At 51.6% G+C, this 12,929-nt stretch overlaps 1 protein-coding gene across 2 annotated transcripts in view; it reads left to right on the top strand.

The window, feature by feature from the left end:
• Nucleotides 1–2,498, top strand: part of LMX1A (LIM homeobox transcription factor 1 alpha) — a 43,290-nt gene extending 40,792 nt beyond the window's left edge. For both annotated transcript variants that reach the window (XM_068416856.1, XM_068416855.1), the window contains 5 exons: nt 1,238–1,407; nt 1,560–1,637; nt 1,749–1,818; nt 1,954–2,124; nt 2,338–2,498. In XM_068416856.1, coding sequence (XP_068272957.1) covers nt 1,238–1,407; nt 1,560–1,637; nt 1,749–1,818; nt 1,954–2,124; nt 2,338–2,498 — 650 coding nt within the window. The remainder of the gene's footprint in view (nt 1–1,237; nt 1,408–1,559; nt 1,638–1,748; nt 1,819–1,953; nt 2,125–2,337) is intronic.
• The last annotated feature ends 10,431 nt before the right edge of the window (nt 2,499–12,929 follow it).

Here is a 12,929-nt window from a genome sequence, read left to right as displayed (position 1 = left end):
TGGGCTGCTGTTGCATTTACACTTTTCTGATGTGTGTGATCCGTGATTAGCTCTTGCCATGGGGTACGACCTGACCTGCTTTAGCCATGAACTCTGGGCCAAGCTCACAACCCCCTGGTGCATCCCCATCTCCCGGAGACACGGCAGCCCCGGAACGGGACTTGGGCCGAGCACAGCCTTGCAACCTGCGTCTGCATCGAACCAGCACCTCAGCTCTGCTGTCGATTCCCAGACAGGTGGTGGAGGAGCTTGCTGGAAAAGGCTGTAAGTGATTTACGGCTCATGAGAGGGAAGGATCTGTGCTGTCAGACCTATGTTACAGCCCTCCCACACCGGCTGAGCGAGCGAGGTCATCGACACGGTGGCGATGCGGTAAAGGAGGAGGGCTGGTAAGGGGCAGGGCAGTGCTGCCAGCTTTCCTGGAGCAGCTCGTGCCCGAAGGCCCCGCGGCCCCGAGCGGTGGAGAGCAGCACAGAGATACACACCAGTGCCTGGGAACGCAATGGAGCAGCACATCACAGCGAGTACCCGAGGGGCGAAGCTTGAAGCAGCCTGGGCTGCTGTCCAGGGAGATTTAAAACTCCATGGAAGGGGAGGAAATATAGGCGAAAAGGTGCCCCTTATATTTGTGATTAAAAGTCTGTGCTCCAAAGGGAGTTGATGCCCATGGTGGGGCAAACCAGGAGGGGGTTGTGAGGTCTTGGCTAGCGCAGTGCCCTCTCTGAGCATCTCTGCTCACCCTGCGCCCTGCCCGCCCCCAGCATGGGCTGTCCGGGCAGAGGGACCAGCTGCCTGGCCACCAGCTGGGCTGGGTTAGCCCCAGGGGCACAGCGGTCCTCAATGTCCCCTTGCGTGGATGCGACATGTGTGTCTCTGTCCAGATGTCCCCCCAGCTGTGGCCTGGTGGGAAATCCTTGTGGAGCAAGCAGGCATTTGGGTCTGATGGAGGGAAAATCATATGTCCCAGGGTTTCACGTTGCAGCTGCTCAGACTTGGGGAAAAGAAGAACCAAAAAGCACATCTGCTGGCTGAGCGACCCTGAACTATGGGCCACAGCAGCTCTCGCCCTCTCCGAGCTGCCATGGGTCAGCCAGCTCCCTCACACACATTCACAAGAAGATTCCCACCAACACCAGCTTGTTTTTAAGTCCCCCAGATTATTTTGGACATGCTGGAAATGGTGTGCACAGCCCATGGACTGTAAAGGACCTGCTTTTGTTTTTTCCCCCCCCCTTAGGCAAAAGTGATGATGAGGACAGCGTTTGCAAACTGGGCCAAGCTTCGGGGAAGGGTGCTGAGGATGGGAAGGATCACAAGCGGCCCAAGAGACCCCGGACGATCCTGACCACGCAGCAGCGGAGGGCGTTCAAGGCATCGTTTGAGGTCTCCTCCAAGCCCTGCAGGAAGGTATGGGGAGAAGGGCCCATGCTCAGCCACCTCCAGCCCCCAGGGATGTCCTGGATGCTGGGCAAGTACTTGCCCCGCCTGCTCTGTCCCCTCCTAAAGTGCCCCCAAAAAGCTGAGCGGGCTGACACGCCGCTGTCATTCCTCTCTCCAAGGTGCGGGAGACGCTGGCGGCCGAGACAGGGCTGAGCGTCCGCGTGGTGCAGGTCTGGTTCCAGAACCAGCGAGCGAAGGTGGGTGTGCAGGGGGAGCCCACCACCAGCGGCCGGTGCCGGGGCTCCCCTCCCTCCTCCCTCTGCTGAGGGGATGATTTCACCCCATTTTTCCCCCTTCCTCTTGCCTAGATGAAGAAGCTCGCCAGGAGGCAGCAGCAGCAGCAGCAGGATCAGCAGAACACACAGCGCCTGAGCTCAGGTACCCGCCTCGCACCCAGCCCTCCCTGTGCTCGGGGTCTCCCCACTCCCCAGCCTTCTCCAGGCTTCCCAAGGGAGCTGGGCCCCCCAGAAAGCAGCACCTCAACTGTGCCGATGGCTTGTTCTTATCTTCCAGCCCAGACAAACGGCGGCAGCAGCGCGGGGCTGGAGGGGATGCTGAACCCCTACACCGCTCTGCCCCCGCCCCAGCAGCTGCTGGGCATGGAGCAAAGCGTCTACGGCTCCGACCCCTTCCGACAGGGACTCACCCCGCCGCAGATGCCCGGAGACCACATGCACCCCTATGGTAAGGCTCTGGGGTTTGCCTCTCACCTTCTCTCCGTCAAAGAGATGCTGGGCCAGGGCGATGGGGGCATGCGTGGGGGATGCGGCGATTTCTGGGAAGACAGCGCTTCCCTAAATCCTTACACTGCAGAAGCTGTAAAAGAGGGGTACTGGGCACCGTCAAGGTGCCAGAAGAGAAAGCAGGCTCTGAAGCTCTTCTTCCCTGCTTCCAAAGGTGCTGAGCCCCTCTTCCACGACCTGGATAGCGATGATACCTCCCTGAGCAACCTGGGCGACTGCTTCCTCGCCACGGCGGACACAGGGCCGCTCCAGGCACGAGTGGGGAACCCCATCGACCACCTCTACTCCATGCAGAACTCCTACTTCACCTCCTGAGCGTGGCATGGTCCCCGGCACGGGGCATCAGGAGGGGCTGCGGAGCCCGCAGGGTTGGGAGGGAGGGGGAGGCGACACTGCTGGGGTGCCGTCAAACAATGTGTTGTAGCTTGGGATTCCCAAGGAGCGAGTTAAGTTATGGGTTGCATAGTTTCATGTTTCTCTTAGGAGCCTAGGATTAGGGACAGGAGTGGTTTTTGCAGCTGGCTGGTGGGTTTTCAGATTTCAAACAGGGAACGAAATCTCTCGTTTCAGCAGGGGGAAAGGCAAGGGGAGGGGGAACCCTTCCCACGGGAGCATCCTGGTGCTGTATCGCCTCTGCACCACCTTCGGTCCGAGCGGCAGAAAAAGCAAACTGCTGACCTGCACGGGGGGAGCCCACAGCACCAGCTGGGCTTTGAGATTTGAAAAGCTGACAACGCATTGAGGAAACATGGGGAAAATTTTGCTGTGGGGTTTTCCCTCTGTTCCCTCGACCAGCTTGAGCGCTCGCTGTTTAAACACAGGGACTTTTTAAGCTAGATGTTCCCGTGTGAATATAGGAAGCTAGAACCCCCTAACGTCATCCCCGAGGACGGGGCTGTGTGTGTATGTGTGTGTGTATGGGCACCCACGGGTGTGCGTGCAGAGCTGCGTGGCTGTGGGTGACGTGCTGCACGGCCACGCCTGCCAGATTGTATCAACAAAGTTTATTTCTAAGTCTATCAGAAATTTACTGTACAGCAAAAGTAACTTTATTTTCAGCGTGAACCATATTTAAGGAAATACTCAATGCACTTAAGTTATAAGATGAAATAATTTACTTTTTATAAACGTTATGTTTAGGTTGCAAAATCCCAGTGGCAGGGAAGGAACATAAGTTCATTTCAGGCGACAGGTTTGGGTTTCGGGGTTGGTTATTTTTGGTGCTCTCAGGTTGCCCCACTGGTTTTGAGGTGCAGTTGAAACCCAAAGCAGGGCTGGCTCCAGGGACCTGCTCCTCTGCTAGCTGATCGATGGGGACAGCATGGTGGCCAGGTCCTGTCCCCACCACTGGACGTGTCCAGGAGGTTGGTGCGGGGTGGACGACGCTGCTGGGGCTGGTGGACGTCCCAGCCCATCGGGCCTCAGCTCTGCTTCTCTGCATCACCTCTCTCCTTCCCATGGCAGGACCCAGCCTGCCTCCACAAGCAACCCCGTCCTGTACCCTCAGATATGGGTGCTAGACCAGTGTGAGCGGCTGTCCTGGCTCTGGAGAACACCACAGCCCGTATCGCCAGCCCTCGGGCGAAGGAGAAAGGAGGGAGAGCCCTGCGTTTCCCACCCCATGCTCAGGTTCATCCCTGCAGGAGCCATGGGAACCTGGGGAAAGTTCTCCTTAGGGCTGAGCCTTCAGCTGACCCTCACCTCTTCCCCACTCTCGTTTTCATGCGTTGTGTCCTTTTGTGCTGCTGTTCACAAATGATGTAAGCGACAACCCGTAAAGACATGCAAGTGACTGTGAGGCTCAACACACTGGCTCATCGCCACCGTACGATCTGACACTGAATGTAGCGGGGTCTGGAGATGGCTGACCCGGCGGGAGATACTGACACACTGTCAGAAATCGCGTACCAAGGTTAAATTAAAAAGACAAAAAAAAATCTGGAAAAAAACAAAAAAGAAGCCTGGTCTCTTCTTGTGTGGGGTGTCCTGTTGACTCCGAGAGGGAAGGGTTTGAATCATCTCTGATGTTGGCAAGGTGTTGGGTAGGGTATGGTGAGACCACGGGGGAAGCTTCTGCTCCTTGGGTTTTCAATATCAAATATTCTCTGGTTTGAGACTAAACTGGCCCTTGAGGGTCCTCTGTGGCCAATGGACAGAGACTGGTGGATCTGGAAGGTGACACACCTACCTCTGGCTCCCACCCGAGGTGGCAGTAGGGGGCTTGCTGGGGCTGTCCACTGAGCGCAGCAGGACTGCGCAGGACTAGCTCAGCTGGGAACAGCCAACCTTCAGACATCTGTAGACGGTGGAGATGACTCCCAGACAAAACGACAAAAGAAAAAAGGAGGCCAGACACCATGCAACCTTCTTGAGAAGAAGGAGGTATCTTGTAGAATGGATGGGCAAAAAGAGAAAAAGAAAAGTGTTCTGCATTTTTTCCAGCTTTTTGCATGGTCTCGTGTTTGTACCACCAGAAAATTCTGCTTCATGTTTACACCTGCCCACAGTGTTTCTATGCTCTTCGCATTGAGGGAGAGCTGGAGAAGCCAGGACAGCCAGGTTACTAGCAAAATGTTCTCCCGAGCATATGAGCTCTTGGCTTAAAACACCCTGTAGACCTCATTGGTACCTTCACATCCCTGGTTCCCATTTCAGCTCACTGAGCAGAGCATGGCTGGGAGGCGTTCATCCTCCTCCAGGGCAGGGGAAGCTGCAGAAGTGGGAAAGCATTTCTGCAGGCCATGTTACTCCACAAGTGCTCTCACCTGGACTATCACTTCACCATGAACACCAGCTCTCCATGACAGAGCCGTGGGCAACTCCATGTTAGGACTGCCTAAAAGATATGGGTGGGTATTTCCCAATAGGAGTTGCTCTCATCACAGCTCCCTGACATATAGAGATTCCATGAATACATGCTGATGCCACCAAATTGGGAATGGGGATCCACAACTCATTGTCTGAGATGTTCAAAACAAGATGTTCTCCTTCCTGCCCTTCGTCAGTCACTACTTTGCTGTCCCTGTGCTATAGAATGCTTTCAAAGTCCAACCTGCAGAAAAACATGTTCCAAAATAGTGTGACTGTATGACAAAAACTTGTGATTTTTATTTTGCAATTGCAGTTTCCTAGGAACAGCCTGGATTTCTTGGGTTGGTTTGGGGTTTTGCTCTATTTCAGGACAGAAGAGCATGGCACCTGACCCTATGAATGGCAACTGCTGCAAAACCCCCAGCAGCCCCAGCCCAGCAATTTCCAGTTTGTTCCAGTCACACAGCCATGTCTTGGGACGGGCTGCTGGGCAGCCTGCCTGACCCAGACTGCTCTGGACTGTGTTATTGGTCATCCTGCAGCTGTTTCCCCTTGCTCCCCAAAATGAAGACTTATTTTTAATCACTGCACAGGCTCTATTTTCTCTCAACAATGACATTTTGATTACAAAACATCTCTGAGCCCTTATCTGGCCTCTGTTGCCCCAAACATGAGCTGAAAAAGCACAGAGAGAAGGCTGGAGAAATATCTAACATGTAGGAGAAGGCTTTCCATGGAGAACTAAATAAACTGTATTGAGCTGCAAGGTCTTCTCTTGCAGTAGAAATATCTCATCTGTGCCTGCTTGCTCATTTGGGATGTAATTGGTGAGTCACCAGGTGCAGGTGTTGCAGGAGGGAGGGTAAAACCCTATAAAAGCAGGATTCACAGGTTGCCTGGGTTTGGGAGGAGGTGGGAAGATGTGCTCTGGGAAGCTGCCTGTCCTGATTTGAGATGATCTTGTGAAGGACAGCAGGGTAGGTGCTTGTGTGCAAGTTTTGCTGTGTTTCTTAAAGCCCTTGCTCTTTCTAAGAGAGAATTATGTGTTGGGGAATTTCTTTGTAGAGACTGTGGTATTTGTGTGTAGTTTGCTCTTGCAAAGCACAAGGGTGATGCTTGTTACAAGTGCTAGTGCTTTTTAATGTTCCCTAAGCATAATTTTTTAGCTGGTTGTCTCTAAACCCAGCTTCTGGGTGGATGACATGGAAAGGCAAAATCCTATTTTTTAGTTTGGGATTTTGGCATAGGAGAGCTCCACAGCAGCAGGAAAAAATGTTGGACCTGTCCTGGCATGGACAGATTGGGGAAATTGTGGCTTGAGATTTCTCTCACTGGGCTTGGTGGCCTTGGAGAAATGCTGGCTGGTGCTAATGGAGTGGAGGGGTTCTGGGCTGGGGTGGGGTGAGGCTGATAGTCACTGTAAGCTGGAGGTGGAGATGTGCTTTGCTTGTGGAAAGGGGGCAGATCTGGGGGAGGTGGAGTATGTGTGGTGTGGAGGAGCTGCTGTGACCCATGAAGCCAGCATGAGTCTGATTTGTAGGATCTGGCTGTAGGTAATGGCTGGGTTAACACCACCCAGGCTTGCAACAGAAAAATGGGTGTTTTCATTAATGGTTATTAAAATTGCCTTAAAAAATCCCCTCACTTGGATACTTCTTAAAACATCATGTTTAAAGGGTTTTTTTTAGAAAAATCTTTTAAAGATAAAAGGTTTGTCTTCCCCACCCACAGCTATCTCCTATTTGAAAAATATTCACCTACATCAGTCTGGCTTTCCATCAGCCTAACTATCAATTTACACTTACCAAATTACTTCCCCCCAAATAAAACCCCCATAAAACACATGTCAGACAGACTGGTTGCTGACTTTTAAAATCTTGCAAAAATGTAATGACATGCTGTAATAACAGTGTCTCAAAGTATGTGTGTGTATATGTAGAAAATTATTATATATGGTATACAATTTTGGTGAAGGATCAGTATTGTGGAAGGGGACAGATGTTTGTCTAGTAAAATCAGCAGAATTCATGGTCTCAAACCTGTCCTTCTGCAAGTTGACTTGTGTGCTTGACCCAACCCAGCTTGCAACTGTGCAATGCGGTAGCAGATGTGGGTCCTCCTGTCATCTGTATTTCATATTCTGTTGTGCCTTATTTCAGGGTGTGGATGGATCCTGCCAAAGCAAAACTGTCTGGGCCTTATCTTCTGCAGGTGATGGAGTCACTGCATGGCAGATGACTTCTTGTCAGGCCGGGTGGGTTGTTGGATGTCCCTGGGTGGGTGATGGGTTGGCTATGTTCAGGAATGGCCCCCCTGGGATGTACTTTCATGGTGCTGCTTTGCCATATTGTGCTCCATATCTGAGCCTGCTCTTGGCCTGGGGAGCAACTCCCTAGGACAAATGATGTCTTCTTGTCAAAGTCAGGAAGAAAAGAACAAGGTCTGACATGAAAACAGGCTCTACCTTGCTCTCCAAGGCAAGGGCAATGCCAGGAAAAAGTTGGGAACTGACCTTCATGTCTCTAGTGACTCAAAACAAAGCCCCTTCTGTTCAGGCGCTGCTGCGTGGCCAAGGAAAGATCAAGTCAGAGATTACTTTTCAGTTGAGGACACTGATTAGATGATACTGATAGCTAGGAACGAGCTAGCTCTGAGTGATATTATGTTAATTAACTTGCTCTTTGTGAATGGATGGTACAGGAGCTTGTGGCAGATGCAGACTGGAGTGAAACTCAAAGTGGTATTGGCCAATACTGGCTGGGTTTGCATCTGAAGATGGTATCTTGATGGTATTTGTGGGAGACTCGTAGTGTGTAGACGTAGGAGCTGGAGCAAACAACCTTCCTGGAAGCATGTCACCTTGGTAGCAGATGCCACCTAGGAAAACCACCTCCAGTTGAAGGGTTGGTTACTTGCCTTGCTCAAAATGGCCTGGCTCAGCGTGTAACAAGTCAGTGAAAGTATGCTGGCTCCTGCCAGCTGAGATGTGGGCACTAAGAGACCCCAAAGCAGACAGAGTCCTAGCAACGAAGAGCTTGGTGCAGTGAGGAGGCTCATGTGTGAACCCCAGTGCACAGCTACCTCCCCAGCCCCTTGCTGCACAGGGTGTTTGCAGGCTGGGGACTGCTTTCTTGTGTGATGTGGGCATGCCTTCACGTACAAAAAGAGCCTGCAGGAGAGTTTCTTATGTACCCACAACAGGGGGTCATCCTTCTGCACATCTGAGGTGGGGAGGGTACAAATCCCACGGAAACCACAGGCAGGGTCTTTCCCCAGAACTGGACATGGGAGGTAGCAAATACTGCTTTTCTGGTGGGAAAAGACCAAACCTTTGGTTGCTTCTGTCACCTTTCCAGAGTGAAATCATTTGCCAGATGTCTGATATCTACACTGATGCTGTTCTGGGCACAAAATGTCACCCATCATTAGAAAATGCTTGTCTTGTGACACATGGTGTAGGGCTCAAACCACTGAGGATGAGTGCCTTGGCCTTATGGTAGGTCTGTGAGCAAGGTCCCAGGTAACACCAGCTGTCCAAATCTGTGACTTGCATTTGCTAAGTCTTTTCTTCCACTGCTCATCATCTGCATGGAAAGTTAATTTTTAAAAAAAGCTTTATGAAATGGTAAAGACTTGCAATGGAAAGGCAGGAAAAGGGTTAGAAGCTCTTCAGATGTAAAAAGGTGAATAATAGCTTCTTATCTTGTTGGAGATCAGACCAAATTCTTGTCTCTCTTCTTCTGAGTGGCAATGTGTTGGTCATGAAAAGGTTATCTTGTCAGCTGTAGACCTCCTAGACACTGATGCAGAGGCTGACATGTGCTTGCCTGGTTGACATGTATAAGTTCACAGGCTGAGGATGAGTGTATCCAACTGCAAACCATGTCAAAACACTCCAAGTGATCAAATACCGACAGCACTTTCAGTGAAGAACAGCAGATTCCCACCGCCTCGGGCCCTCTGAGCTGCTGCTTCAGAGGGGAGATCAGATTTCTCCTCTGATGACCCTGAGAACAGGGGGCTCATTCAGAGGGATGCTTGGTGGATTGGATCATGGTCTCAGGGCAGAGAAAATCCCTGGCAGGAGGCAGGCAGACCCTGTGGCACAGAGGTGGGGAGCTGGTGGTGAACCACAGCAAGCAGTGCCCTAGGGTTCTTATCAGCTTGGTGGCTTCAAGTGGGGTGAAGAACTAATGACCCTTTTCTGACCAGTCTTATTTAGGACTCTGAGAGACCCCAGACAGGATTAGAGTTCTGGAGAGCTGAGCTTTAGTATCTCAGATCAGTGCTCTGAAACTGGCTGTCCCCCAGCAGCCCTGGCTCTCCTCTTGCCTCTGTTCCTTGTGGTACGGGTACAAGAATATCTGCTTTGGAGAGGAAGGGCTGTGAAGGGAGGTATCCATGGGGCCTCAGGCTTCTCTGCACTTTCCTGAGAGCATCTGTGAGGAAACAAGTCTGTGCTCAACACAAGCTCAAAAAAATATGTGAGCACGGAGGACCCTGAGGCTGCGCATGGAGAGTGAGGAGGAGGTGGGAAACAGTGAACAACAACCCATTTGCTGAAAGAGGCAGGGACCGTATGGAAAATATAGCATGAGGTCATGGAACTAGAGATGTAGTGTAATGCCTGTGCCTTGGGTGGCTGATTATGTTGTCCTGACAACCTTGAGCTGGTGTCCCAGGGTTGGAGGGTTTGGCTTTGCAGCCGAGTGCGTGTAGGTATTTGGGAAGTAACTGGAGAGACCCTGAGGAGTTTGGGAAGAGGAGACTGGTGAAACTCTTCCAAAAGGATTAGCTGGAGCCTGCCAGAAGCTATAACTGACTATTGGCTGCTCTGTCTCCTCCTGGAGTAGGTGGAGGAGTGAGGAAGGAGTGGTGACATCCCAGTGCTGTCAGCAGAAGACCTGGGGCATGTGAAGGCTCATCCCATGGGGCAAAGACTGCCTTTGCAGAGCTCTTCAACAAAGGCTGGTGTGGGAGAGCTGGAGACAAGGTGAGAAGCTCAGGCAGGACACAGTGGTTAAAGAACAGTAGCAAATGTGGCAGAGCAGGTCATTTAAAAAAGGGGGATGTTAGCTGCAGGGGGGACCAGGATGGTTGGGCAAGATGAGGCAGTCACTTCCATGTTAAGACAACAGGAGAATCCCCACCATGGGTGACCAGGAAGCCTAAGAAGAGGCATCATGAACCATCTGAAAGCCTGTTCTGGTCCTCAAATTTAAGGTATGATAAATGGGGCCAATTCTCAGCACCAGTTGGCTGAGCATAGCCAGGCTTCTGCAGCCACTGGCAAGGGAGGAGAACAGCATGGCTGGTGATTGACTAGTGGCTTTTCCATGTCAAGCGGGGTTACCTGGGAGAGTGAGATGGGGAAGGGATACTGAATCCAGAGAAAAGTATCAGTGAGTCTTTGGCAAGGAGTTAGACCCATGAAGAAGCCCAAAGATAGATGCTATCCTTAAAGGCATTGCAATGTGTTGGGCAGTAGTGGTGGGACCCATAGCCCATGCCATGCCCCAGAAATGGTTGTACAAACTGAGCTGCTTTGCATCTTTCCTGGGCTTTACAGTTCCCATCAATTAGAGGCTAATCACTTCCTTCAGAAAGCTTTTAAGTGCAAGCAGGCTTATTCAAGATGATGAAATTGCCTCCTAATTGATTATTCCTGCAGTTTAACAGCTGTTTCCCTGACTTGCTTATTTTTTCCTTTCCTCGAAATAAAAATCTGCTGTTGATATGACCAGCTCACCTCCAGCCAGGAGCTCGTGAAGAGCTAACAAATGTTTGTGGCAGTGCTGGCTTTTGTGAAGGGACTGACACAAGTGCCTAGTGGAGAGCGTATTAGCCAGGGCTGGAGCTGGCAGGGAAAAGCTTCCCCATGAAAAACAAATAAGTGGAGGAGATGCTGCATTTTTCGGTCTTCCCCATGATGGCCTCAAAGCTGTGGTGTACTGGGGGAGGAGGAGGAAGAGTCTTGTTTCATCCACAGCCCTGGGCCACCCGAGCTTAGGTGCTGCCTGACCGCGTGCACCCGGCCAGCCCCTCCTGATAGCATCGGGGTGAATACAGTAGGTGCTTTGTGCCTGGGGGGGGATCTGGTTACTTGGGAGCAACTCTGTTCCTGGGGAAGATGATGACAACGTGCTGGGGGGAAGTGGGGACTGGAAAAAGATGACAATGCCAGTTTGTGAATTCCTCGGGCATTGTTTCAGGGTGCTTCCTAAGGAAGAAGGCAGTGGGCTCCCTGCAAAGGCTTTGTAGCGGGTTATGTGGTCTCCATCTGCCTGCCCTTGCTGACATCCTTAGTGCTGTGTTCAGTTTGCTGTGCTATACCACAGCACCCCCCCCCTTTAGAACACGTACCCCCTTTTTAGCTGCTGTTACAGGTCCCACTCTGCATTCCCAGCAAGGCTGGTGTGGCTCTTCTTTCTTTCCCAGCAAATGTTTCTGCCTTGCTTTTCTGCTCAGACAAGGCTTATGCAACTGTCTGGCCTGTCACCTCCTTGCCAAAATAATTTTTTGGGGCTGTTGTCCAATTTCTGCAAATTTTATAAGCTAAAAAATAGGTTTCTGTGGGTCTTGCACAAAGGGATGCTGAAGAGATCTATAAATCTGTGTGCTGCTTCTCTTCCTCTCATGGGGAGACTTCAGTGTGAGCACAGCCCTTGCAGGACTTCAGGAATTGCATTGGTGAGCACTGCTACCCATGTCACACCTGCAGCTGAGGTGTGAGGCAGGGGTCACGGCTGCCCACTGAAGGGGTGCACAAAGCCATGGGACATCAGGCTTCCCAGTCTCTGGGCTGCGACTGAGTCCTTCTGGCCAACAGTTTTTCCTGCCTGAGGAACCCCATGAGTTTTGCTCAGCTGAGCTGAGACCCATGAGTACACTTGATGTGCTGGAGCTGTGGAGGAGATATCACTGCTACTGGCTCATTCTTTCCCTCTGTTGGGACACCTGGCCAAAATGGGTCAGGGATATGCTGTTATTTATCAGCCTCTGATGGAGGTGGCTGATGTCCTGGCAGGGTCATAAGAGAAAGCCCTTTACTCTTTCTAGCTAAAGATCTTGCTCTCCACCCCTCTTTTGGCAGCAAGCTCTAGTGAACGTGAGGCTGAAATAGTCCTCTGGAGGCTTTCACTGAGAGTTTAACAGTGTGCAAGCTTCTTTCTGTGTAGATGTCTTGAGGTACCCTAATAACTGTGTTCCTGGTGGGGCTTTCTCTTGCATGGGATGCTTCAGTGAGGGAGCAGGACCCTTAGCTAGAAGGCAAAAGGCTTGGGAGGTCCATGGGAGATAGAGCAGTGAGATATAGAGATGATGATGAAACTTTGCCATCTGCTACAGAGCAAACCGACTGTGGGGAATGTTCAGAGAAGTGCCAACACACACAAACTTGCTCCTGCAATGTGTTTGCAGTCCCGCTGTTGCAGGAACCCACTGGACGTGGCATCTCAGCTGCTGGTCCCTAATAAAACTTACAGTGCCCCTGGAAGCCTCACCTTTGTGTTGGAGAGCAACGGGAAGCTGTCCTTCAGTGCCGGGTGGGTTGCAGTACTATTATTCCAAGCTGTGCTTTTGGTGTGCTGCATACTGGTGGTGACTGGTGTGCCAGCAGGCTGGCTCTCCTGGGAGAGACCCTCTGGGCTGCTTTTCCCAGGAGGGTGCACCTGGTTCTCCTGTCTGATAACATCCGTGGATTGGAGGACACAAAATACTGCTCTTGACACACCACCTGCGTGACGCAGCCCAGACTGAGGGCTCTGTGATAACCAGCCGATAAAACCGTCCTTGAAACCGCAGCGACGCGCGGGCTTGGGCAAACTTCCCTCACGGGGCGAGCGGATCCAGTTTCAGCGCTAATGGGTTTCCCAGGATTTGCAGATGTGAATTATTTGCATTCTTGACTCCAAGGTGAGTGCAGGTGCATCAGAT

The sequence above is a fragment of the Nyctibius grandis genome, chromosome 21 (genome assembly GCF_013368605.1).
Source record: "Nyctibius grandis isolate bNycGra1 chromosome 21, bNycGra1.pri, whole genome shotgun sequence".
NCBI lineage: Eukaryota > Metazoa > Chordata > Aves > Nyctibiiformes > Nyctibiidae > Nyctibius > Nyctibius grandis.
This window is presented reverse-complemented; position numbering and strand designations above follow the sequence as displayed.